This window comes from Lepidochelys olivacea (genome assembly GCF_965140295.1).
Source record: "Lepidochelys olivacea isolate rLepOli2 genome assembly, chromosome: 3".
Lineage (NCBI taxonomy): Eukaryota > Metazoa > Chordata > Testudines > Cheloniidae > Lepidochelys > Lepidochelys olivacea.
In genome coordinates this window covers 106,977,083-107,002,563 of record NC_140413.1, presented here as the reverse complement: position 1 = coordinate 107,002,563, position 25,481 = coordinate 106,977,083, and the positions used below count along the sequence as shown (strand labels likewise).

The following is a 25,481-nucleotide window of genomic DNA, read 5'->3' as shown; positions in this document are numbered from 1 at the left end:
CCCTGAAGGTCATCTAGTCCAACTCCCTGCTCGAAGCAGGACCAATTCCCAGTTAAATCATCCCAGCCAGGGCTTTGTCAAGCCTGACCTTAAAAACCTCTAAGGAAGGAGATTCCACCACCTCCCTAGGTAACGCATTCCAGTGTTTCACCACCCTCTTAGTGAAAAAGTTTTTCCTAATATCCAATCTAAACCTCCCCCACTGCAACTTGAGTTCACACTTCACTAGTTAGTAAAGAGGCAGGAGGAGGGGGAGCTCTGAGGGACATACTTTAATCCCTGGATGATCATTACTTTTTAATCTACTTCGTATTGCAGCTGGACCTTTTATAAGTGATACACTCTTCTGGTTTGGCCCTGTGCGCGGAAGAGGAAAGAAAGGGTAGTGAAGAGCAGAGAGTGTATATAGTATTGGAGGGCATAAAGTAATGGATGTTTTGTCTGTTTTTTAGCCAAAAAAATGACTAAAGTTTGCTAGTGTAGAGAGAGGTAGAACCTCTAACTCAGCAGTACTCACATTGACTCCACCACATTTTTCGTTCCATGACAGTAAAAGCAGCGAGAAATACCTTTGTATCTGAATATACAAAATAATAAAGTATCCTTTCTGTTCTCATCAAACTGGCTTTTACATCCTCTGGATCCAAATGTAAATCTCTGCCAAACAGAGGAGTTTAAGAGTGTTAATCTTGTGGCTCATTTTACACAGGGTAGAGTGATTTGAAGTCATTGGGGAGCAATAATATTTTCAGAGAAGAGTCCTCGGTTGAGGCTGAAGTTTGCAGCACTGCTAAAAATATATAAACCACTTCTACTACAGCAGAAGGTAGTGATTTGAAAAAATCAGATTTAGGAATGGAAAAGACACATTCTTGAAAAATCCAAACCCACTTGACTATGTTTGGCCCAATCCTGTAGTCCTCACTGAGGCAAAGCTGTTGCCTGTATTCAACAAACATTGATGGCAGTTTTCCCAAGTACAAAGCCCAGGATTGAGCCCTTTGTATTGGAAAACTTCCAACAAAACTAACCCTCTTAGGATCTGCATATATTTGGAAACACCAAGCCTCATTCTCCACTGGCTTGTACCTTACGTAGTCACTTGCACCTGTGCAATCAATCAGGAGCACTGTCACTCTTTACAGAGCATGGGGTATGCACCGATGAGTTCTTTGATAGCTGCTCAGTCCAGTGTGCAAGTGACAGGCCCATCCACAGCAGATTCTTTCCTCCTCTGACTCCAGTCATCTCAAAGCTTGATGCAGTCCACTTCGCTCCATCTACAAGCTGACCACCAACCAGAGCAGCATTCTGCACTCCTTTCCCAATCATCCACAGAGTCCAAAGGATACTAAGGCATCTTTGCAAGCATCCTGAAATCTATGCAGCAGTCTGACTCTCCTTCTAGACCCTCCGCGAGCTTCAAAGTACAGCACACTCTTTGCTGTGCACCTGTGCAAAGTGGGTGTAAAACATTCTATTTTTGATTTGGTAGCATTGTATATCTTGCATAGGTATAAGTGACTATGTGAAGTGCAAGGCAGTGGAGAGCGAGGGCTGTTTTCTGCAGGGGAAGAGGAGTCTGAAGATCAATTCACTTGCCTCCTTGAGCTTGCCAGCCAACCAGGCTATCTCAAGTACCCAAGGTGGCAAACTGATTGGTTCCCAGGCAGCAGTGGAGTTGGTACAAACTGGAAGTGAGAAAGGAGCCAGCATAGTTGCAGAGGAGTGGTGTGTGTATGAGTCTGTGGAGATGTCCTTTTTGAAGAAAATGCCTAGAGAAGCTAGCCTGGATGGTAAAAATGGCCGTCTATCACTTAAATAAAAACCAACCAAAATGAAAAACAAAGAAGCCAGATAGACTTGAACTATCAAAAGATGAAACCTGACTCTGAAGCTGAGTCAACATTGAGTTTTCCTTAACATGTCTCACCCCTGCACTAACCTCGTGGAGCTCCACCCCTAGTAGCAATAGTGGAGCTTTAGGACAGACAAAACTTAAGTCTGGATCAGACGTCTAGCGCTTGGCCATTCCCCTTTCTACCAGAAGCCATTTGCTTCAGTCACAGAAAGAAAAACGTGCACAACCATTTCTGAATAATTTTCCCCATCCTTTCCCATGATCTGGGTAAAGACTAAGGCTTAATTGAAAGAGTAAACTGGAAAGAAATAATATGGGAAGCTGGTGATGACTCCTATATTTAGGTTGCCTAATACTTGCTATCATAAAAGATTCTTGCAAAGTTTTGTATTTAGATTTTACTTATTTATTTTATAGGAATTCCAACACCTCCATTATTTGCAGCAGGTCTTTGAAATTTGGCAGGAGAAAAGCCCTGGCAGAAGAGAAGTCCTTTTCTCTGTCCCATGAAATTCCATTCAGGTTTGGATGAATTGAAAATTTGGTTTGAAAATTGTCATTTCCCTTCTGCTATTTGTATCAGCAGCAAAATTGTGGCAGCCTGCCAAAATAAATGAACATAAACATTCTAAGGAGCTAGACCCAGGTCACTGCTAAGGCAGCAGCAGCAGGCACTGTGCAGGGAATCCCAGGATCAGGCAGACTGGAAGGAAGGAAGAGAGAGCTGGCTGGGCATCTTCCCACAACTCCTCACTCTGGATCCAGCACGAAACCCTAGTGGCCCATTCCCCCCCCTCTGGGGGCACTACAGGGATAGGCGTTCGCTCGCACTTGCCAGGGTTATCTGCATATATCTCACTTAATCATTTCCCTGTCATTGTGGGGGTCTCAAGCACTGGTGTATCTCAGTCCCTCCTGTTTTCTGCCTGTGACACATAATAGTCTGGTCCTGTGAGCTGTAATACTTTGGTCTCATTTTGTTTGTTGGGTTGGTATGTAGGTGCTGGGTGAGGTTGATGGCCTGTGCTATACAGGAGGTCAGACCAGATGATCTAGTGCTGAGGTAGGCAACCTACGGCATGTGAGCTGATTTTTCAGTGGCACTCACACTGCCCAGGTCCTGGCCACCAGACTGGGGGCTCTGCATTTTAATTTAATTTTAAATTAAGCTTCTTAAACATTTTAAAAGCCTCACTTACTTTACATACAACAATAGTTTAGTTTTATATTAAAGACTTATAGAAAGAGACCTTCTAAAAATGTTAAAATGTATTACTGGCACGTGAAACCTTAAATTACAGTGAATAAATGGAGACTCGGCACCCCACTTCTGAAAGGTTTCCGATCCCTGATCTAGCGGTTCTTCTGGCCTTACATTCTATGCTTCTAAATTACATTTATTTCTTCATTTAAAAGGGACGTGGTCAGGGTAAAAAATATGTTATCACACTAACTTCCTTACCTACCTTAATAGTAACACCTTAGGTTAGAATAAATCAACAAGAACAAATACAGTCTAATTTACTTTGCACTATTTCTACTGTTTCCTTTCAGCCCTTCTTCACTCTGTTTAAAAGAGGTCAGTTTTACTTTCATTTCTAGAGAGTTTTGAGGTCCGTGTCACTCTCTGGATTTCATGCACCAGCACAATTTGGCAATGCTAGGTTGCAAGCACTATAATGGAATGTTTAAATCCAAATTAAAAACCTGCTTTTACTGACTTTTAAAAAATGGAATGCAAGCATATTGGGTGAAACCCTGGCTCCATTGAAATCAGTGATTTATGGTATTGAAATCCTTTTTAACAATTTGTTTTCCTCACCTGCATACCATTATAACTTTAAAACTAAATTATTATTAGTTTTAGTGGTCTCAACAAAATCATATACACATGTTTACTGACTATTGTCTAACCAAAGGTAAAAGAACTTTATTAGGGCACACATCTGTTAATGGAGTCTCAACTGTGTTAAAATATTCTTTTTCATGATGATGCAGTGTATTCTCGCAGTGTTTGACTAATAACCAAACACTGTTTTTCTGCAAACTGTTAAATGTGTTTTATATCTATAACAAAACATTTCTGAGAAGTCCAATTACTGTGGTTTCTGATTATTTATCTAGTTAGTACTGTGCAGTTATAAAAAGTGCTGGTTGGGGTTGTTGAAATGGGAGATAGTCCCTATCAATAAACAGCATGGCACTGGCTGGTGGGATTCCGGGGTTCCATTCCCAGCTTTACCATAATACAGGTTGTGCAAGCCCTTTAACATCTCTGTCTCAATTTTCCCATCTCAAATAGGGGAATACTTACCTACCACACAGAGGTTTAGAGACATAATTGTTTTTATAGTGCTTTCTGTCAGTCCAATTATCTATCTTAAGAACACCAAGTACCATGGTAGCTAGGCACTTTGGGTGAGAGCCATGGAGGAACTGAAGCACCTAAGCCCAACTGGCTCCAAATGGCAGGTTCCCGTTCATGGACTGCAAGCAGAGACAGGCACCTCCCTGCAGCCTGGACTTAGGTGCCTACCATCATGAAAGAGATAGTGCTTAGCATATCCCTCTCATCATCATGACCCATTGGCTAACTTAGGCAGCTTCCTGCCTAGCATGCTACGTTTTGTGGATCACATTCTTAGGTGCCTGTCTCTCCCCATTCATTGTATGGGGACCCTAGGCACCTAACTCGGGCTTTGGGGATGGCTGGGGTATTCCTGTGAGTTTCCAGGTGCCTAAAAGTTAGGTGCTGTGACACACCGCATTGCAATACCTACGTCCCTTTGTGGATCCCACCCGTTGGACCTAATTCTGCGAGGTGTTGAACTCCTAAGAGGCACTGAATGCCTTCATCTCTCATTGCCTTCAAAACATCGTCTTTTCAGGCCAAACTAACCTTCCAAGACAAAGTTATAGTGGGGTCTAAAATAAACCTTTGCCAAGGAATCTGTTTGCAGCCTTAGCTATGGAGAGTGGCTGGTGCCTCTCCATAATTCAAATGAAAACACTTTTGAATTTATATAGCACCTTTCATCTAAGCATTGCAAAAGGCCCAACCGTGCAAGAAACTGACTGTGCTCCTCCACCCAACTTGCTTTCAAAAGGCCAGTAAATACTTTCTGTTATATGTGCCTGTTTACATGTGTTCATAACTTACTGAACCTTCTTCCTCTGGGAAGATCTCAAATTAGTTTCACCCTGATGGAAAAAGAAACATGCAGGGTAACAGGATGCCATCACCTGCCAAAAAATGGTAAATCCAATCCAGAATCTTGAAAAAATATGGTGTGTGTGTATATAAATAAAGATACAGGGGAAGAGTCAGTGCTGTGCCTCTCAGGAGGTACAGCACAGAGGCATAAACCAGCATGGGAGGGCAAAGCATGGCTTTAAGACTCCTTTGTGCCACCAGAATCTGGGCAGCACTGGGTACCTACACAGACCCTTGACCACATGAGATCAGCGCCAGATGGAGCAGGATCATGAACATGAGAGTTCTGTATTGTGAAAATGCTGTACTGGGAAGCATTTAGGTCTAATTTTAAGCCTTTCTCTGAAAGGAAGTTTGATACAGATTTGATCTGACAAGACTTCAAGTGTGTGCTTGTAGATCAAGCTCTCCTCTCTCCCCAGGTATAAGCCTGATATTTAACCTCTCAGGTGCTTTGGCAAAGATAAGTATAATTTGTGGTGACATCTAGGCTACACTGTGAGAGAATACTCCCTCAGGAAATATACAGAAAGTACCTGCCAGAAGACAAGATTCAGTGGCTTAAATATGCATTATACTGTGTTAGGTGACTAAAATGATACTCAAAGTGGTGAAACTAACCAGAACTGCCACCATTGGGAATAATTCATTAGAACAGTTTTCCAATGGTAGCTTTAAATAACCAGATCTTAAAGTTCATTGGCTTTCTGAAAATGTTGTCTTTGCAATTATTCAAGGCGAAAGCATATCCCGTTTTTAAAACTAATCTTGCAAATATTCACTCCAAGGATCCTTCAAATTCACTGTTGTAATGGCGCTACTTTTTAACTTGCCTTTAGTTTGATTTTAAGGCCATCCATCCTTAAATAAAAATTCTGGAGACTTCTTGCCTTTGAAATAGAAACCTTCAGAAGATCAAGCCTTGGGAGCAGAGGGGCAATTAGGCCTTGACCAGAATCAGAAATGTTGTGCTTTCAACGTTATCTGTGTTAGCAGCATGTTTGACCTCTAGTGGTGGCACTTCTCATTAATTGTTTTGTCTGCCTCCTTTATGCTAGATGTGATGTCTCTGAACAAACGCCCCACCGGACAGCCTAACATAGGTTTAATGGACAAGTTTCTGACTACAGCTGGACTGGCAATGTCAGGCAGCAGGGGAACCAGAGAGTATTCTTGGCACTCAGTGCCTCGCCTCAGCATTTGATATTTAGCGTCACAACCTTGTGGTACTTCCTTTGAACAAAAATGTCTTCTTAACTACTATATTTCAAAGGTATTCAGGCCTTAGAAGCATTTTGTCGGGATCATCAAATTCATATTCTTTGACCCAGGCCACCCACATACAAGTGTGTTGCAAATGGCTGTCAGAGTTCTGATGACACATTTTCCAGTTCTGGATTGTTCTGTTTCAGCTTACTTTGTTCATTTACTTCTTTCTGTTGCTTGACTGTGACTGAGTGCAAAGTGAATATTGTGATAAAGATCTATTGCAGAACCAACATGTTCCAGACTTGCCTTTCCCCCTGCCCAAGAAAGGACATGACACACTATTCTAGACAAGGAAACGTACAGCTTATTTGCAACGTCATGCTTCTTATAGTGCTATTTTCAGCCATGGAGTTTTCACTTCCCAGGTGAGACTGCAGCACAGGTAGATATACCCATTCTAACTTTACGCATGCTAGCCATTTCTCTGACCTGTTTTCCATCGCTATGTCTGACACTGTTGTAGCCAAATCCACTACCCAGTGCATTCATTCACAGATCTGATGATATTTACTTGTGGCAAGAGGATCCACAGAATCGGTCTCGCACTTATTAAATATTCTGCCAATATTTGAACCTTCATTCCATGGATGCAGACGGCTACAGTGGATTCAGCTAAGACTCTACACAAACATTGACTGCTGAGATCTTTAGTTATGTTCTGTGGTATGCACTTAAAGCAATATTTTTGGTTATACAGCATTGTCATACCATAAATTCTAAGCTTTCAGGAACAGAGAGTTAAAACGAATCCTCACTTCCCCATCAGTAGATACACTACACGCTCACAGTACTGTCTCAACTGATTGTTATAGACTTGCTCTTGATTTCTGGAGTGAAGTTTCTCAGTGCCCTTGTGGTTAACTGGAACTTTCAAGGTTATTTCCATGCTTCCCACAGCATTGTCTTCCCTATCCTGAAAATGAGGCAACCCTGCATAATATCATTTGAACTTTCTAGGACACCCATGAGATCCACTGGAACAAGTTTTCTTTGTGTATCCACCATGCACAATATTCCCAGAAGCCTTGGATCCTCTTATCAGCGTAGAAAAGGTTGAGCTCCATAATAGGTGGAAGTGAAACGAGCACATATGGTTATGTGCAATCTAGCATATGGAACCATAAAATGAAAACACTGCTTTAATTGTGAATATCTGCGTGAACTTCATTTTGTCCTCTTTGGGAAAGTATGCTCCAAATCTACAGGAAGATATGACATTATGGAACACAACAAAAAATGTCAGCAATTTCAAAACACGTTGATACTATAAATTGTATTGGTATCACGTGGAATAGAGCCATTGAAGTTTGCATATATTAAGGAGTTAGCAATGGAAATGATACTCATTTAAAGCTTTGTAAAGATTCCCTAATGGCTTGTGAATTTCCTGTGCCTAAAATAAAAGTAGCCTCCCACTCTTCAGGCACTTTGTAGCCTGGATCAGTTTTCCTTGTATCTGAGTTACTTACCAATCTTTTACAGCTCTCTGAAGATCTGGCTGCAGACAAGGAACAGAATAGTAGACAGTCTTCTGGACTCCCTGTTGCCTGTCCCCCACACCACCACTCCTAGGTATATTAATCCCTTTAAAAATTATTAGTAAGATGGCTGTCTACCTAATAGAAGCTCTCCTTTTTCTCTCCTGCTTGGTCTAAAGTTTACTTTCAGTTACTGATTTGGGACAGGACAAAGGAATAGGAGAAGCTAGTGACTTCTGTGAAAAAGTGTTAGTCACAGACTCAGACTTGGAGTCCTTCCTTTCATGGATACTCTAATTTTGAACAAAGTGTTTGGGGAACTCAAGTAGATAAGGCTCTTCATCCATTCCCTCCTAGATCTAAAAGTTAAGGTGGGGATGGATGGAGTGAACCTAATGGAACTAAAGGCTTTCTGTAAACAACACATTCATTGAACAAACTATATTTCTTAACACTTTTCAGACAGACTTAAGAACAGACATACAAATTTCTCTCTTCTCTTGAATTCCACCAGAGAAATCAAGACAAAAGTGCAAGTACCACTAAAGCCAAACCCCAGGAAGTGAGTTTGGAAGTAACTCTGGGCCTGTGGGCCGGATTCATACCTTTGCCAGGACTAACTTGCACAGGGACCTAGGGGAAGCTGAATACCATTCCCCCCCCCGTTCTCTGCTGGGGATAAAGATGCAGGCTATGAAAGGTAGCTGGGGATACCTTAAATTGTGCTTCCCACTGTCACAACTCTTATGGGGCTAGAAGCAATGGGGAATTGTTGGGCTGTAGGTGCACTTCAGCAGTGCCTCCTCCTACTCAGAGGACGGTAGTGGGTTACAGAAGTGGTGCAGAAGTGGCAGAGTTGGGGAAGGGGTGGATCTGAACTAGGAGGGTTCAGTGTGGTGGAGGAGATGAACTAGTGTGACTGCAACGCAGGGTGAATTATTCCTATTGTGTGCTTTGCTGCTGATGGAGTAAGGACCCAGTCCATTCACACAGACCACTCTGAAGCCAGCCTATATACACATCTGACTCTTTAGAACACTTTTATTTCCACTAAAAAAAACAAAAAAACTAACTTTGCTTTATTTTTACCTTTCTCACCAGCTAAATTTCCTGTTAAATTCACGGTGATCCATGCTGACAAGTTCACTTCTTGTTTTAGTTACACAAAAGGAATCAAATAGCATGAAGATTCCATGAAATTCGTAGACAAGACTGAAGATGAACAAGTTGAACTCCTCTAATGATCAATATTGTTAATCTTTATGATCGGGGAAATCAAGCCCATTTCCTGATTTAAACAAATTCTGCAGTTTGCCTCTCCTGCTCTCACCTTCTCCCCATGGAATTTGGAAATAAAAGGTGGCATTATAGTGCAAAACTATTTCCATTTATCTAGCTCACTTTAAGTAACAAGGCTAAATGATTGAACTGAGTAATTCTATTTGCTTTCTACAGATGAAAGGAAACAACAACAATTATATAAATTTAGGCATGTTTTATTTTATACTTTCACAGCAGATTTTGGTTTGTAAACACAGATAAGTTACCAGTTCTGTCTCTTCTTTCATGGTGACAATAACTGAGAGATGCATTTTTTAAATGTATTACCTGAGTTAAAAAGAGAGATTTTGTGTCTTTTACCTTACAATCATTTACAGTAATGTTCACAGAAGGAATACAAAAAGAAATATTTTCCAAAATAAGACAGTCTCCTTTTTACTAGAAAGTTATAGAAAAATACATCAAAACACACTAGGATGATTTGCCTTGATCTGAAATGTCTGCATATCATTTACCTGAAACAAATTAACTAATGCACAGGAGAAGTGCAAACTGCATTAGTCCTGCAGTAACAAAATATCGACATTGTCATGAACACCTTGTAAAAGTAACTCTCCTGGGTAAGTAACAATCTTCCTTCGTTTTGCAGCCTTAAGAGTGCCCACTAGGGCCTCAAAGAGGTTGGCACATTTTTCATCAGCAAAGAGCACACCAAACTTCACACTCAGCTTTCCATCAGCATCTAAATCAGAGATAGGAGTGTTACAACACATGCAGATTGTCCTTCAGTTGGAGGAATATTTGGAGGTATTGATATGAAATACAGTCAAAACACGACAGGAGACTTGGATTGTATTTCCAGCTCAGTGAATGATCTTTTGTGGGACCTTGGCCAAGCCACTTCACCACTCTGATACTTACCTTTCTTTGTAAAGTGGAGATCTATGGATGAAAAGCACTATAAGACATTATTATTGAAGCTGTAGAAATTGATTTGTTTTAAAATAGTTTCTTATGCTGGTTAACATTTAAAGTCCAAATTGAAAAGCTAATGTGTCCCTCTTTGCCTCACAAAAATAGCTCTCTTGAAGTGGTACAAATTAATTTCAAAACAATCACTCAGTCTACATTCTCTCTAACAAGCAGATAATGTTATGTAATAAACAAAATTTAATTAACAGGTTTTTTTATTAAAATAAATAGAAATAAACAGAGTTACACTTTCATAAAGCTGGAATAACAAATTATTAAACCAGATCCTAGTTCAGAGGTGGGCAAACTTTTTGGACCGAGGGCCACATCGGGGTTGCCAAACTGTATGGAGGGCCAGGCAGGGAAGGCTGTGACTCCCCAAACAGCCTGGCTCCCCTGCCCCCTCCCATTTCCTGCCCCCTGACTGCCCCCCTCAGAATCCCCAACCCATTCAACTCCCCCTGCTCCTTGTCCCCGACCTCTCCCTCCCGGGACTCCCCTCCCTATCCAACCCCCCCACCCCTTGTCCCCTGACCACCCCCTCCCAGGACCCCACCCCCCATCCAACCCCCCCTTCTCCCTGTCCCCGACTGGTCCACAGGACCTCCTGCCCCTTATCCAACACCCCCCCCCCTCCATCCCCTTACTGGCCGGAGCCAGCCATGCTGCCCAGCAGGAGCTCGCAGCCACGCCGCCCAGAGTGCTGGTGGCGTAGCTACGGGGGAAGGGGGGACAGCAGGGGAGGGGCCTTCCCGGCCGCGAGCTCAAGGGCTGGACAGGACGGGCCCGTAGTTTGCCCACCTCTGTCCTAGTTGCACACATTTCTTATTTTATCATTATAGACACTTTTTTTTAAAAAGGTAGAGCTCTAAGAATGTTAAATGTGATATATTGTAGTGAAAAGAATAGTCTTTGTTCTAAGCAAGTTCATGGAATTTGGAAATGATTTTCAAAGACGTTGAACAACCACCTACAATAGCACTCTTCCCTTGCACCACAGAATCATAGGACTGGAAGGAACCTTGAGAGGTCATCTAGTCTAGTCCCCTGCATTCGTGGCAGGACTAAGTATTATCTAGACCAGTGGTTCTCAACCAGGAGTCCGGGGCCCCCTAGGGGGCCATGGGCAGGTTTCAAGGGAGCTGCCAAGCAGGGCCAGTGTTAGACTCATTGGGGCCCAGGGCAGAAAGCCAAAGCCCCACCAAATGGGGTGGAAGTCCAGGACCTGAGCCCCGCCACATAAGAACGACCATAATGGGTCAGACCAAAAGTCCATCCAGCCCAGTATCCTGTCTACCGACAGTGGCCAATGCCAGGTGCCCCAGAGGGAGTGAACCTAACAGGCAATGATCAAGTGATCTCTCTCCTGCCTTCCATTTCCACCCTCTGAAAAACAGAGGCTAGGGACACCATTCCTTACCCATCCTGGCTAATAGCCATTAATGGACTTAACCTCCATGAATTTATCCAGTTTTCTTTCAAACCCTGTTATAGTCCTAGCCTTCACAACCTCCTCAGGCAAGGAGTTCCACAGGTTGACTGTGCACTGTGTGAAGAAGAACTTCCTTTTATTTGTTTTAAACCTGCTACCTATTAATTTCATTTGGTGGCCCCTAGTTCTTATATTATGGGAACAAGTAAATAACTTTTCCTTTTTCACCTTCTCCACACCACTCATGATTTTATATACCTCTATCATATCCCCCCTTTGTCTCCTTTTTTCCAAGCTGAAAAGTCCTAGCCTCTTTAATCTCTCCTCTTACGGGGCCCGTTCCAAACCTCGAATCATTTTAGTTGCTCTTCTCTGAACCTTTTCTAATGCCAGTATATCTTTTTTGAGACAAGGAGACCACATCTGTACGCAGTATTCAAGATGTGGGCATACCATGGATTTATATAAGGGCAATAAGATAGTCTCCGTCTTATTCTCTATCCCTTTTTTAATGATTTCAAACATCCTGTTCGCTTTTTTGACTGCTGCTGCACACTGCGTGGATGTCTTCAGAGAACTATCCATGATGACTCCAAGATCTCTTTCCTGATTAGTTGTAGCTAAATTAGCCCCCATCATATTGTATGTATAGTTGGGGTTATTTTTTCCAATGTGCATTACTTTACGTTTATCCACATTAAATTTAATTTGCCATTTTGTTACCCAATCACTTAGTTTTGTGGGATCTTTTTGAAGTTCTTCACAGTCTGATTTGGTCTTAACTATCTTGAGCAGTTTAGGATCATCTGCAAACTTTGCCACCTCACTGTTTACCTCTTTCTCCAGATCATTTATGAATAAGTTGAATAGGACTGGTCCTAGAACTGACCCTTGGGGAACACCACTAGTTACCCCTCTCCATTCTGAAAATTTACCATTTATTCCTACCCTTTGTTCCCTGTCTTTTAACCAGTTCTCAATCCATGAAAGGATCTTCCCTCTTAGCCCATGACACCTTAATTTACATAAGAGCCTTTGATGAGGGACCTTGTAAAAGGCTTTCTGGAAATCTAAATATACTATGTTCACTGGATCCCCCTTGTCTACATGGTTGTTGGCCCCTTCAAAGAACTCTAATAGATTAGTGAGACATGATTTCCCTTTACAGAAACCATGTTGCCTTTTGCCCAACAATCTAGGTGTCTGACAATTTTATTCTTTACTATTGTTTCAACTAATTTGCCTGGTACGGACATTAGGCTTACCAGTCTGTAACTGCCGGGATCACCTCTAGAGCCCTTTTTAAATATTGGCTTTACATTACCTATCTTCCAGTCATTGGGTACAGAAGGTGGTACATTGGGTACAGTCATTGGGTACAGGTTACAAACCATAGTTAATAGTTCCGCAATTTCACATTTGAGTTCCTTCAGAACTCTTGAGTGAATGCCATCTGGTCCCGCTGACTTGTTACTGTTCAGTTTCTCCATTAATTCCAAAACCTCCTATAGTGACACTTCAATCTGTGACAATTCCTCAGATTTGTCACCTACAAAGGACGGCTCAGGTTTGGGAATCTCCCTAACATACTCAGCCGTGAAGACTGAAGCAAAGAATTCATTTAGTTTCTCCGCAATTATTTTATCGTCTTTAAGTGCTCCTTTTGTATCTCGATTGTCCAGGGGTCCCACTGGTTGTTTAGCAGGCTTCCTGCTTCTGATGTACTTAAAAATATTTTGTTATTACCTTTTGAGTTTTTGGCTAGCTGTTCTTCAAACTCCTTTTTGGCTTTTCTAATTACATCTTTACACTTAATTTGGCAGTGTTTATGCTCCTTTCTATTTATCTCACTAGAATCTGACTTCCACTTTTTAAAAGGTGCCTTTTTATCTCTCACTGCCAAACTTAGCTTCACAGGGGCCCCTGTGGCATGGGGCCCCCCACAATTGTCCTGCTTGCTACCCACTAATACTGGCCCTGGCTTTTATATGCAGAAAATCAGTTGTTGTGGCACAGGTGGGCTGTGGAGTTTTTATAGCATGTTGGTGGGGGCCTCAGAAAGAAAAAGGTTGAGAACCCCTAATCTAGACCACCCCACTCTTAAAAATCCCCAATGATGGAGATTCCACCACCTCCCTAGGCAATTTATTCCAGTGCTTAACCACCCTCATAGTCAGGAAGTTTTTCCTAATGTCCAATCTAAACCACCGTTGTTGCAATTTAAGGCCATTGCTGCTTGTCCTATCCTCAGAGGTTAACAAGAACAATTTTTCTCCCTTCTCCTTGTGACAACCTTCTATGTACTTGAAAACTGTTATCATGTCCCCTCTCAGTCTTCTCTTCTCCAGACTAAACAAACCCAATTTTTTCCAATCTTCCCTCATAGGTCATGTTTTCTAGACCTTTAATCATTTTTGTGCTCGTCTCTGGATTTTCTCCAGTTTGTCCACATCTCTCCTGAAATGTGGTGCCCAGACCTGGACACAGTCAGGGGTGAAAGTAAGGGGGTACGGGCCGGTACAGCGTACTGGTAAAAGGTAGCCGCCAGTACCGGCCCGGACCGCTGACTTTAAAGCGCTAGAGCAGCAGTGCTTTAAGAACTCTGCTTAAGGTGATGCCGCAGCAACGCTTTAACGTCGCTGCCCCTTTTGCATCCCCGATCGGCAGCTCTGCCAGGTCCCTACCAGCAGGGCCGCCAACTCGGGGCGGGGGGCTCGCAAAAGGGGCAGCGACGACCCGGCAGGACCACCGATGGGGGGCACAAAAAAGGCAGCGATGTTAAAAAAAGGGCCGCTGACAGTGGGGGGGCAGAAGAAGTAGCTGCCCCAGGGCTGCGAATTGAAAGGGCTCGGAGCCCCGGGCCCTTTAAATCGCCGCTCTGGGCGGCGCGGGCCAGGGAGCGCAGATGGAAGGGCTGGGGGACGCTGACCCCCAGCCCTGCCCCTTCTGCCCGAGGCCATGCCCTGGGGAGGGAGGGAGGGAGGAGGTAGAGCAGCCACGTACTGGTAAGAGCTGCATTTTACTTTCACCCCTGGACACAGTACTCCAGTTGAAGCCTAATCAGCGTGGAATAGAGTGGAAGAATTACTTCACGTGTCTTGCTTAAAACACTCCTGCTAACACATCGCAGAATGATGTTTGCTTTTTTTGCAAGTGTTTCACTGTTGGCTCATATTTAGCTTGGGATTTATTATGACCCCCAGATCCCTTTCCGCAGTACTCCTTCCTAGGCAGTCATTTCCCATTTTGTATGTGTGCAACTGATTGTTCCTTCCTAAGTGGTGTACTTTGCATTTGTCCTTATTGAATTTCATCCTATTTATTTCAGACCATTTCTCCAGTTTGTCAAGATCATATTGATTTCTAATCCTATCCTCCAAAGCACTTGCAACCCCTCTCATCTCGGTATTGTCTGCAAACTTTATAAGTGTCCTCTCTATGCCATTATCATGCTGAATCATTACTTCATTATTGACTTCAAAGGGAAGAGTGCTACTTCCCATAATACCTGAGCTGAAACTGGAAGACTCCCATCCAGCTAATGACCAAGGGTAAAATCCTGGCCCCACTGAAGTCAATGGGAGTTTTGCCATTGATTTTAATGGAGCCAGGATTTCATTCCAAGGCCCCCAACCTGCATTGACTTATGCATGCACTTAACTTCATGCATAAGAGTAGTCCCTGTTATGCAATGTGGGTAGTGCCATTGAAGTCAAAGTTAAACATATATGTAAGTCTTCGTAGAACTGGGACCCAAGCCTTATTGGTTGATGAGTGATGTGAAGTTCACAAGTTGACATAGTAAGGCTAGACCTGTGTGATCAGTGAGATTACAGTACTTACTTTTGGTCCCCAGCCGCCGAATCTCCTCAACTAAGAGGTTAATTTCATGTTCCACATTCATTGTTGTCTACAAATAGAGTAAATGTATATTTAGATAGATATAAGGTATTAAGACCAATCCCTGCAATTTCTTTTAACTCATCTGATCTGATCCTTGTTTATATATCTCCAGTGTTGTCAACTCTCATACTTTTATCATGACTCTGACAATATTGATGTTTCACTCAAAGCCCCAGATTTTGGAGACGTGATTATGTGACAAGCAGGTTTCAATTTTTAAAAGGGTAAGTTTCTAGTCCTCATGGTTTCAGAGGAAAGCTTGAAAATGTGACACAAATGCACTCTGTAGGCTAGAAGCAAACAAAAAAGAACCCCAAATGTATTAATTTTTTAAAATCTCATATAGCTTTGTAAGCTGGTGACTATTTCACCAGCCCAGGAAAGAGCCAGTGCCACACCTGAGTCCATTTCCGGCCCTTGCCTCCAGGCACAATTTATTATTCAAACACCAACCACAAAACAAAGCAATTCATCTGACCAACTTCAGTCCCCAGAAGCTTTGCTGTTGCCTGTCTCAGCCAGCAGCCCTTGAAAGAGGACACATCCTTTCCTTAAATCCCCTGCTAGATCATGTGACAGGCAGGTAGCCCTTAAAACTTTCCTGACTGTTTTTCCCTGTCAGTCTTCCCTGCTTCCTGCCAACCATTCATCTTTCTGCCTGCAATATGGCATCAGTGGGAGTCTCAGCACCTTACTTTGGGCCCACAGTCATGCATTTGTAACCTCTAAGCAGGTATTAGCATGGCATTCTAAAGTGAAATGCATGGCAAAGACTGAATAGCTGTGTCTAAAAAGGGTTCTCCCCCTAAAATTTCCCACGATTACTATAGCTAGTGCAGCTCCACCAGTGGGAGCAACCTTGGGAGCACTCTAGAAAAGGCTCCAGGCAGCCACTGGTGTTTTCAGCACCACAGGCCAGATCCTCAAATGGTATAAATTAGTGTTGTTCCATTGAAGTCAATGGAGCTAAGCCAATTTACTTGAGTTGAGGATCTACCCCAAACTAACCTAATCCTGCTCAGAGCAGGTTTACACAACACAAAAAGGGTTAAAAGGCCAGTGATCACTGATACTTTATTTACACTGGTACTCCCACCTTACTATTGCCAGTGAACTGAACTGGTTTTAGCAGTGCTGGGAAAGTTTAGACAAATGCCCTGTCACAATGATGCCAATATTTACTTTCACTCACCGTGATCCCAAAGAACTATTAAAAGACAAAATTTGCCCCTGAATATGTTTTGTAAGACTCTCTTGGCCCACTAAATGCAACTTCCTTTGCCGTGAAATATGGCAACAGTCAATGCTATACAATAGTTTAGGGCAGGAAGTGAAGGAGAACTTATTTGGTAAAAAGACTGTAATTACCCAAATTGTTATTTGGCCAAAATACCAGGGTTAATAACCCTGTGCTTTTGAAAAATGTCATGGAATTTATAATGTGCACAGGTTTTCAGGGTCTCTTGCGCCTCATTTAAAAGGCAGTGGCAATACGACCTTGCACCATGCTGATACATTACTTGATGCTGATGCAGAGGGCAGAGGACCACTTACTAAATTGACATTTCTTGGGGCACCTAGCATTTTCTAGAGGGTTCCCACTGACAAATTAAGCAGGTTTGACCCTGCTTAGTTTGTAAGAGTTGAAAAGATCATAGTGCAGTGTAGTATGATGTACATCAACAAGCAAATACAAAGAAACCTGACTGGGCAAGTGCGATAAGGGTTATTTTGAGATGCAAACTGCACATCTCACTAGAATGTGATGCCTTGAATGGGTCCACTGGACATGGCCAGTTCATGGAAGATAGATTGGGACCATTGACTCTCTGCCAAGAATGGCATTTATATTCTGAAACCCCAGAACTTCTATGAGAAATGCTTAACCCTTTTGACTGGGTTTTATCAAATAGAGGGCAGTGATGGTCAGAATAGGTTTTATTATTTTATTGTTTAACAGATTTGTTCCATGTGTTTATTAAGAGTAAGATCAGCTCTCTTTTGACCTGACAACAGTAAGTTTTTCCTACAGTACTTTTAAACTCCTGTTAGCCCAGCAAAGCAAATTCCACTATGGAAGCATGGGCTGCGTTCTTCTCTCTCTCTGTCATGCACCAAAAGAATCTTTAACTTAGTCCCATTTTCAGATCTTTTATTACACATGCAAGAGCCAGGGACAAAATGTGACTTTCTGATCCCAGATTCAGTTTGCAAACTTGGCATCTAGAAAAAATAATCTTTGTTCATGTAAAGTGAGCAAGTCTAGCATGGAGTCATTGAGACAATAAACATGGGAGGCACCCCATTATGCTAGTTTTTCAGTGTTATATAATTCCTTCCTCTTGCGTTAAAAGTTTATTAGAAAAGCCAGCTCCACAAACTTTGTGGCTTTATAGGAAAACAGGCTACTCACATGTGCATGGGTTTAGGGGATTTGGCACACACAACCTCATCCAACCTACATTACCTCCCTAAAGCATGATAACATGATTGATCATGAATATGCAAGTGGATATTAGCAAGTGCTGAACAATATTCCAACAGCAGATGCTGCAGTGCTGCCACCTCTTCAAAACGTGTTTAAAACTAAATGGCAACATGATATCAAAGTTCTAATTATATTAGGTGATGGAGCAAATGAATTCTTCAAACTTGAAGTTCCATTTTTTTTTAATTTAAAGTGATGGCAAAGTGCTTTGCATTGTACAAGACACAGAAGACAACCCCAAGTCCCAAGGAGCTTACAGTCTAAGAGCTGATCCTTCAAACACTACCAAGTGTAGTGCTTGCTACTGTAAGTAGTAACATTGACTTATATTTGAAAATGACTGTTTAAAATTAATTTAGATTCCCCCCCCACCACCATCAGTTTAGGAAAGAACATCTTGGAGACTAAGTCTGAACTACTTCTTTATGCAAAATTCCCATGAAAAGTCAAAGGAGATTGTATAAGGCATGCTTAACTGGAAGAATCGACACAAAGATATTATTTTAAGCAATACTACCCTGGTCTACACTGGGGGGGGGGGGTGTCGATCTAAGTTACGCAACTTCAGCTACGTAAATAATGTAGCTGAAGTTGACATACTTAGATCAACTTACCATGGTGTCTTCACCACAGTGAGTCGACTGCTGCTGCTCCCCCGTCAACTCTGCCTGCGCCTCTCGCGGCGGTGGAGTACAGGAGTCGACGGGAGAGCGCTCGGGGGTCGATTTATCGCGTCTAGACTAGATGCCATAAATCGACCCCTGCTGGATCGATCACTGCCTGCCAATCCGGCAGGTAGCGTAGACATACCCTTAGATATTATTCACTTTACTTTGGAATAAATCCTTCATGCCAAATGTCAAAGCAAATGTCAACTCTAACATTCATTATACTAGTGCTGTTTGTGGCATCCAACATGATTTTCACCAGGTATTAGGAAAACTAAATTTCACTTTTCATCCTAGAAATTTGCCTGGCAGAAGAATGTAATATTATTTTGCCTGCATACCTGGAAATATGTTGTCAGTGCCTCTCTGTGCCTCAGTTTTCCCATCTGTAAAATGGGGATAATGATACTTACCTCCTTGTATAGTTCTTTGAGATCTACTGATGAAAAACACTGTAGAAAAACTAGGTTTTATTATTGTAATAATTTGTACATCATTTTTATCGCCAAAAATATGTCTAAAGTATCTGATGTTACTAGCTACTCAGTGTAATGCTATGCTAGATTAAAAGCCTGAACCTGTTCCCACTGAAGTGGAAATTTCCACTAAACTTTCCATTAACTTTAGCAGAATCAGGATTGGACCTACATGGTCAGACTTTATGATGTTTGTATTGTACTGAGATATGCTGGTGTAAGGTTTATGACTACTGCTTATCTAGTCCTAAAACTATTACAATTCAATGGCAAAAATGTATGTTAATTCAAAGTTAAGATTGCTTAGTGGTAGGTCATCCCCTGGCAGAACTCAAATTTCTGAAAACTAGGAAATGCACATTAAGGTTGCCAATGCAACCTTAACCTCTTTCCACACTGCCCCGATATGCCCCGTTAACACCCATACATTTACTCTGCTAACCCCATAGTTGCTGAAATGTTTGCGTTTTGTTTAACTCAACATTGTGCAAGAGGACAACTTACCACCAACTGAAGGACAGCTGTGTTACAGTGGAATGGTGTTCCTGGTCGTGTTTCAGATGGTGGAGTTTGTGTTAGGACACATGAGAGAAATCACAGGCGGGATTTCTTTTCCAAAATACTGACAGTTTTAGATTTGTGAGAAAGATCCTCTGAACCTTTTCCAACAGATGTACCCCAGAGGTGTCAGAACTTGTATTTTTCATTGCTATACCATACACCTTTTCTGGTCAGCCACAAACCCTCCCATTTCCTATTTAATGTTCTTTCAACACATCTTCCATTATTGTTGCTGTAGCAATTGTTTTCAGAGAAAATTATTACAGCTCCTGGACAGAACTCTTTGATGCAATCCAAATCTGCTCACTTACATTTTATGAGGCGTGCACCAGGAATAAGGCCCAGATCATTTCCACCAGAGTGAATCATCATAATGTCTGGTAGATCACCACCTCTTACATCACTGGTTAGATGCTGCAGAGTGAGCAAAAGATGATGCCAGTTCAGGACACCTCTCTCCATCTAATCTACCTGTAATCAGCAATCTTCATGTCTTGATGTACTCCTTGCTCTCCCACAAACTTTTGCCACCTCATGATCCACCCAGAATCCACATATTGGCAAGCCTGGCAGCACACATGTTTCTATAAATTCTTTTCCCTCAGTAGTCAAGGTACCTGTGGTGTCAGTTCCAAACCTCCACACTATGTATCTTTGAAAACACCATATTAATTTGCCCCAAGATCAGGAAGTAGCCACTTGTCCTTGGGGAGTATCTGTGTGGGGATGGGTAAGTAAAACAGATTTTCTCAAACAACCAATCCAAAGCTTGTCTACCACCCATCCTCATTTCCTGTCCCCTCCACAGCCACAACCCCGCTCCCTGTGGCTAATCCCTCATCCCCTCATAGCCCCCCCCCCCCCAAAGTAGTCTAGCTCTTCCCCACCTGATATAATAAAATTTCTGGTTATTCTGGCTACTGCCTATTCTGCTGTGTTCACAGTAAACTTCCCCATAGAATAAAAGCACATTATAAGAAAGAGAACTTGTAGCAAGCAACATGAAGTATTACATCTGATGGTATACATGAGGTGCATACACATATAAAGGATCAGATACTGTCTTGGGTAAAACTCGACAGACTGAAACCATTTTGACCCACATCCCATCAATAATTTGACCTCTAGCTCTAAGCAAAGAGACCCCACCTAGAAACTTTTTGAAAAATGGCTATTTTTTCAGGCCTTATATCTTTGCAACCCATAGCTCAAATGACCCCTACCCTGCACCCTGCTGAGGCACCAAATGTCAAAGAAATACAGCTAAGCCTGCCACTTTTTAGAGGAATTGATGCAGCCTCAATTAGAGTGGCACTACCACAGCACTATAATAATGAGAAGTCCCTGCCCCAAAGAGCTTATAGTCAAATGGAATTGGTGGATGTGTGAAGGGTTTGTACATGGGTTGAGGTGCACAGGTCTAGCTGTGGGGAGCAGGGGGGGTTGGGATGCATTGGCAGAGCTGTGGGGTGCAGGAATTTTGGGGTGCATTGGCAGAGCTATGGGGTGCAGGGATGGGGTGCGCAGGCAGAGCTGCGGGGGGCAAGGACTCCCTCACCTCTCTTCCCTCCTCTACCATGCATCCCCCTAAGCCCACTCCTTTTGCTGCAGCCCCAAACCACTCTCCTCATGTTTTTCCAATCCTCCATCCCCTAATACCACTCCCCTCTCCTCTACTTTTCCCCCCAAAATACTTTTATTATATTCCCTCCACCCCCAAATAAAATTGCCACCCATGACTGACAAATTGCAGCAAACTCCGGCCACTCAGTGCAAAACTCCTTTTGTCTTAGGTAGGGGCTTGTCATTAATTTATGCCTAGTTATATTAATTGAAGGCTGAGTTCACCACTATCAATCTCAATGAGGCATGTCATTCATCCAGTCTTCAGTAGCTCTCAGTTTAACAGTACAAGGCAGCAGAGGGAAACTGGGCTTTTGAGGGGGTGTACAGAGGCCTGTAACTAAGGAACCCCTCAGTCAAATGACCCCAAATTTGCATCACTAATGCTACCCAGCACCCCCCTGAGGCACACCAAGTTTCCAAGCAAGCTGATTAACCAATCAGATTTTAGAGCATTACTAAGTGTTGAGCTTTAAAGCATATAAAACAACAGGAATGGAAATTGGTCGAGTAATTTTTCTTATTGGTGTAGGCCTACTGTAAAAAATGTACATGAAATAACATTCTCAATTTAGGTCCCCCAAAGATTTAGTGGGTGCCGTGCACTACCTTGGGTAAAACTTGACAGACTGAGACCATCTTGACCCACATCACATCGGCAGTTTGATCCCTAGCACTGTGCAAAAGATCAAACAAAAAACCCAAACACACCACCTGGAAACTTTTTGAAACATTGCTATTTATTTCAAGACTTATATCTTTGGAACACCATGCTCGAATGACCCTAAATTTGGATCATTAGCCCTACCCTGAACCTTCTTAAGACACACCAAATTTCAAAGGAATCTGACTCAGCATGTCAATTATAGAGGACTTAGAAAGATCAATTTTTTTAACAGAAATCATGATGCAACCTTAACTATAGTGGCACTGCAGCACCATGACAATGCCCAAGTCCCAATGCTGCTTGAAGATCTGCTAGCATGAACCGTATTTCCTCATTGAATCCTGCTGAAGTCAATAGAAGTCATGAGTGCAGGGACCTTGCTAAAAGATTCTGTTAAGGATCAGAGTGGAAGATGTCCATTTCAAGACACCATCCCTCTGAGCAAAAATTTTAAACATAACAATTAAAAAGAAGGCATACCGAGTGAGAATGCAGTAAAAAGACTTCTTTTTCTGACCAACCTGTCTGCTGCCCTTTAAACTCAAGGCTGTGAGATCTGACAACTCGCATGAGGCGGAGATTTCTTTTGAGTGATGTTGTAAATGGTTTATTGAAACAAGCAGAAAAGCTCTTCTCCCAAAGGAGCTGCTTCAAAAACTGCTAGAAACTCTCTCCAAATGAGTAAGACTTGGCAGGGAACTCTCTGATGGTCTTGCAAATTTGTCAATTTAGTTTTAAACAAACCTGCCTTGGGTCCCTGTTTGTGTTTAAAGGGCCGTAAGCACATTCCTGTGCATTAGCTTAGTGCTCAGTAAATAACAGGTCTGCAATTGGAGAATGACTAACTTCCTTCCTGATATATACCACACACCCTATTTGGTCATGGTGCCTCGCTTGGAGTAGCATAGGGCTCATCGAGTATGGGCTCTAACCACACTTCATCCCGTGCGCTTTGCCTTCCTGCTGCCTCCAGATCCCGCTCTGTCCTCCTGTGCATAACTACCAACAACCCGCGTTGCTCTCCCGCCGAGCAAGGCGGCACGGAGCAGAAAGGCGATACGGCAGCCTGTGGGAGGCCCGTGGGTGCGGGGCGTGGAGAGTGGGAACTGCTGGGGCCGTGGCGAGCCCCTGCAGCAGCAGCAGCGCCCCGAAGTGCAGACCCGGAGGGAGGAACTCCCCACCCGGCGCAGGGGACGCGCCGCACATTCCTTTGCCCCCTTCTGGACAGAGCCTCGTGGCCTGTGAGCCCCGACGCTGCGGACTGGGTCTGCCCTACACTGCCCCGCTCCTCCATCCACGGCGCGGCGGAGGACTGTGGCCTCCCCGGAGCTGGGACGCAGCGTGCGGCAGGCACAGCAGGGGGCTCCCACCCCAGCCAGGTGCAGTGCGGTGTCACATAGGTCCCGGTGCGGAAGCGCTGCCCGCAGGGTGCAGCCAGCAGCCCCTTTCCCTGCCGCGGGCTCCCCCGGTCCAACCCCGGGAACGGAGACCTCCGCCCCTGCCCCGCGAGCGGACTCCCCGGCTGCGGCTCTGCAGTCATTCCGCGGCCGCGTGCGGGGAAGGCTCGGTGTGCAAAGGCCAGCCCCCTTCCCCTCCTCCCCGGGCACGGTGCCCCCCGCGGCTTGGGGAGCCAGCCGGGGCAGGTTCCACTCACCCGCTTATCTGCCCGCCCGGCGGCTTTTCTTGCAGGAATCAGAAGGGAGCCCCCGTGGAGCGGCCAGAGGTGCCGAGTGCAGGAGGAGGAAGTGGCGGCGGGAGGCCGAGAGAGCTGCAACAAGTATATTTCAAATGCTGGGAGAAAGTGCCGCCCACGGGAATGGGGAAGCCTATGAGAATGGGCGGGGGGGATTCAACACAGAGTCTGCCTTTGTACAGCCCCAGCTCAAGAGGTCATGCAGGGGCTATTGCTCCCCCCAGCAGCCTCTCTCCCTGATCTTTTTGTTGTCTGCTGCACGAGATCCCCTCTCCCCCCCCCCCCCCATCTGAAGGTGACTTCCGGGAGGTTTAAGCACAGTGCTGCCTGGAGGCCTGGTCTGGGACTTGTAAGACAAACTAAATCATCCATCCCCATGCCCGTTTAACATCAGACTTTCAAGCAGCAGCTTACAAAACCAAGTGGGCGGGGGAGGGATCAGGATACAATGACACAAAAGGGATAGGATGATTTAAATCACTTTTTTTCTTGACCGGCATTTCTAATATATTTTTCTATGTTGCCTTGGTGCAGGATTGCCTTTACCTCACCACTACACTTGCACCATCACTGGACCCCATAACACACAGTCGTTAGGCTGCCACTTAGCTTTCAGGCAGAGGCTGCTAGGTGAATTAACTCACCCATTGAATGGGACCCCGGAAACATCAACTCTGTGTAGGCAAGTGTAAATGGAGAGTCTCTAAGCTCTCCCATTGTAAAGGGATTTTTTTTTATGTTGGGATTTTTTATTAACTTGCTATCCACTATTTTTGTGGATGGAGAAGCAATTTTTGACTAGAGCCAGTCAGGAAAATAATGTACTATTTCCTGCACAAACTCAAGGAACTTTGCATTCATCAGCTGACAGATAAGCTCTAACAAAATGAAATATTATTTATATAGTACCCAAAAGTGTGCTGTGCTTTACAGACATAAGAACCCAAGTCAATGCCCCCAAAGAATTTACAGTCTACTTAAGCAATCTACAGGCAAAGAAGAAGGGATACAATGCAAGATTTCCTCTCTCTCCCATGATGTGCTATCAAAAATATAACTTTTTTCCCTTCTCTTCATTTTTTTTGGAGAAATAAAGGTTTGTTTTGTGTGTAGTCCTCCAACAGAGAAAAATTTATTGGGTTTGGACCAAAAGCCACAGATGGTTGTCCGTGCCTCTCTTTATCTATCAGTTCTAATGGATATGCTTCATAGATTTTAGGGCCAGTTAGGACCAATATGATCATCTAGTCTGACCTTCTGTATAATGTTGGCCATAGAACCTCACCTAGCAATTTCTGCACGTTTTAATCACATGTATTTTTAGTAAAAGTCATGGACAGGCCATGGGCAGCATGTGTGCTCTGGGGGGCCTGGGACCCCCGGTGGTGCTTGGAGGGGCAGGCGGGGTGCACATCCCAAGACCCCTGCTGCTGCTCGGTGGAGGGGTTTGGCAGGGCTGGTAAGCTCCCTATCTGATTCCGCATGGCTCTCCAGAAGCGACAACATATCCCTCCCTCAGATCCTAGGCGGAGGAGTGGCCAGGAGGGCTCCGCACGCTGTCCCTGCCCTGAGCACCCAATCCGCAGCTCCCATTGGCTGGGAACTGCAGCCAGCGGGAGCTGCAGGGGCGGTGCCTGCAAGCAGAGGCAGTGCGCAAAGCCACCTGGCCACACCTCTGCCTAGGAGCTGAGAGAGGAACATCTCGCCGCTTCCAGGGAGCCCCCCTAGGTAAGTGCCACCCAGAGGCCTCATTCACCTTAACACTTGAACCCCCTGCCTCAGCCCGGAGCCCCCTCCCACACCCAAAATCCTGCTGCTGCTGGGGCTGGAGGCGTGGTGGCCCGAGATGCAGCTACCCCAGGAACTGCCCGAGCTGCTCAGGTGGCCCCCGGGCC

At 43.9% G+C, this 25,481-nt stretch overlaps 1 protein-coding gene and 1 long non-coding RNA gene across 3 annotated transcripts; one reads left to right on the top strand and one right to left on the bottom strand.

The window, feature by feature from the left end:
* Window positions 1-2,313: 2,313 nt before the first annotated feature.
* Window positions 2,314-9,143, top strand: LOC311519069. Its single transcript, XR_014711187.1, has 3 exons — window positions 2,314-2,383; window positions 7,827-7,916; window positions 8,924-9,143. It is a non-coding gene; the product is annotated as an uncharacterized lncRNA (long non-coding RNA).
* A 165-nt stretch (window positions 9,144-9,308) lies between these two features.
* Window positions 9,309-23,853, bottom strand: ABRACL (ABRA C-terminal like). 2 transcript variants are annotated; one of them, XM_084623223.1, is made up of 4 exons: window positions 23,548-23,853; window positions 19,915-20,017; window positions 15,351-15,417; window positions 9,309-9,845 (listed from the first exon to the last, which is right to left on the bottom strand). In XM_084623223.1, the coding sequence occupies exons 3-4, from the start codon at window positions 15,409-15,411 to the stop codon at window positions 9,661-9,663; spliced, it is 246 nt and encodes an 81-aa protein (XP_084479349.1). In that variant the 5' UTR covers window positions 15,412-15,417; window positions 19,915-20,017; window positions 23,548-23,853; the 3' UTR covers window positions 9,309-9,660. The 2 variants fall into 2 exon arrangements, with proteins under 2 accessions (XP_084479349.1, XP_084479348.1); XM_084623222.1 differs by lacking the exon at window positions 19,915-20,017.
* Between the last annotated feature and the right edge of the window lie 1,628 nt (window positions 23,854-25,481).

Coding starts and splice junctions, on each gene's coding strand:
- ABRACL (XM_084623223.1), bottom strand. CDS start 15,411: ATGAATGTGGAACATGAAATTAACCTCTTAGTTGAGGAGATTCGGCGG. Junction 9,846..15,350: donor TCGGCGGCTGGGGACCAAAA/GTAAGTACTGTA, acceptor TCTCTGATTTAG/ATGCTGATGGAAAGCTGAGT.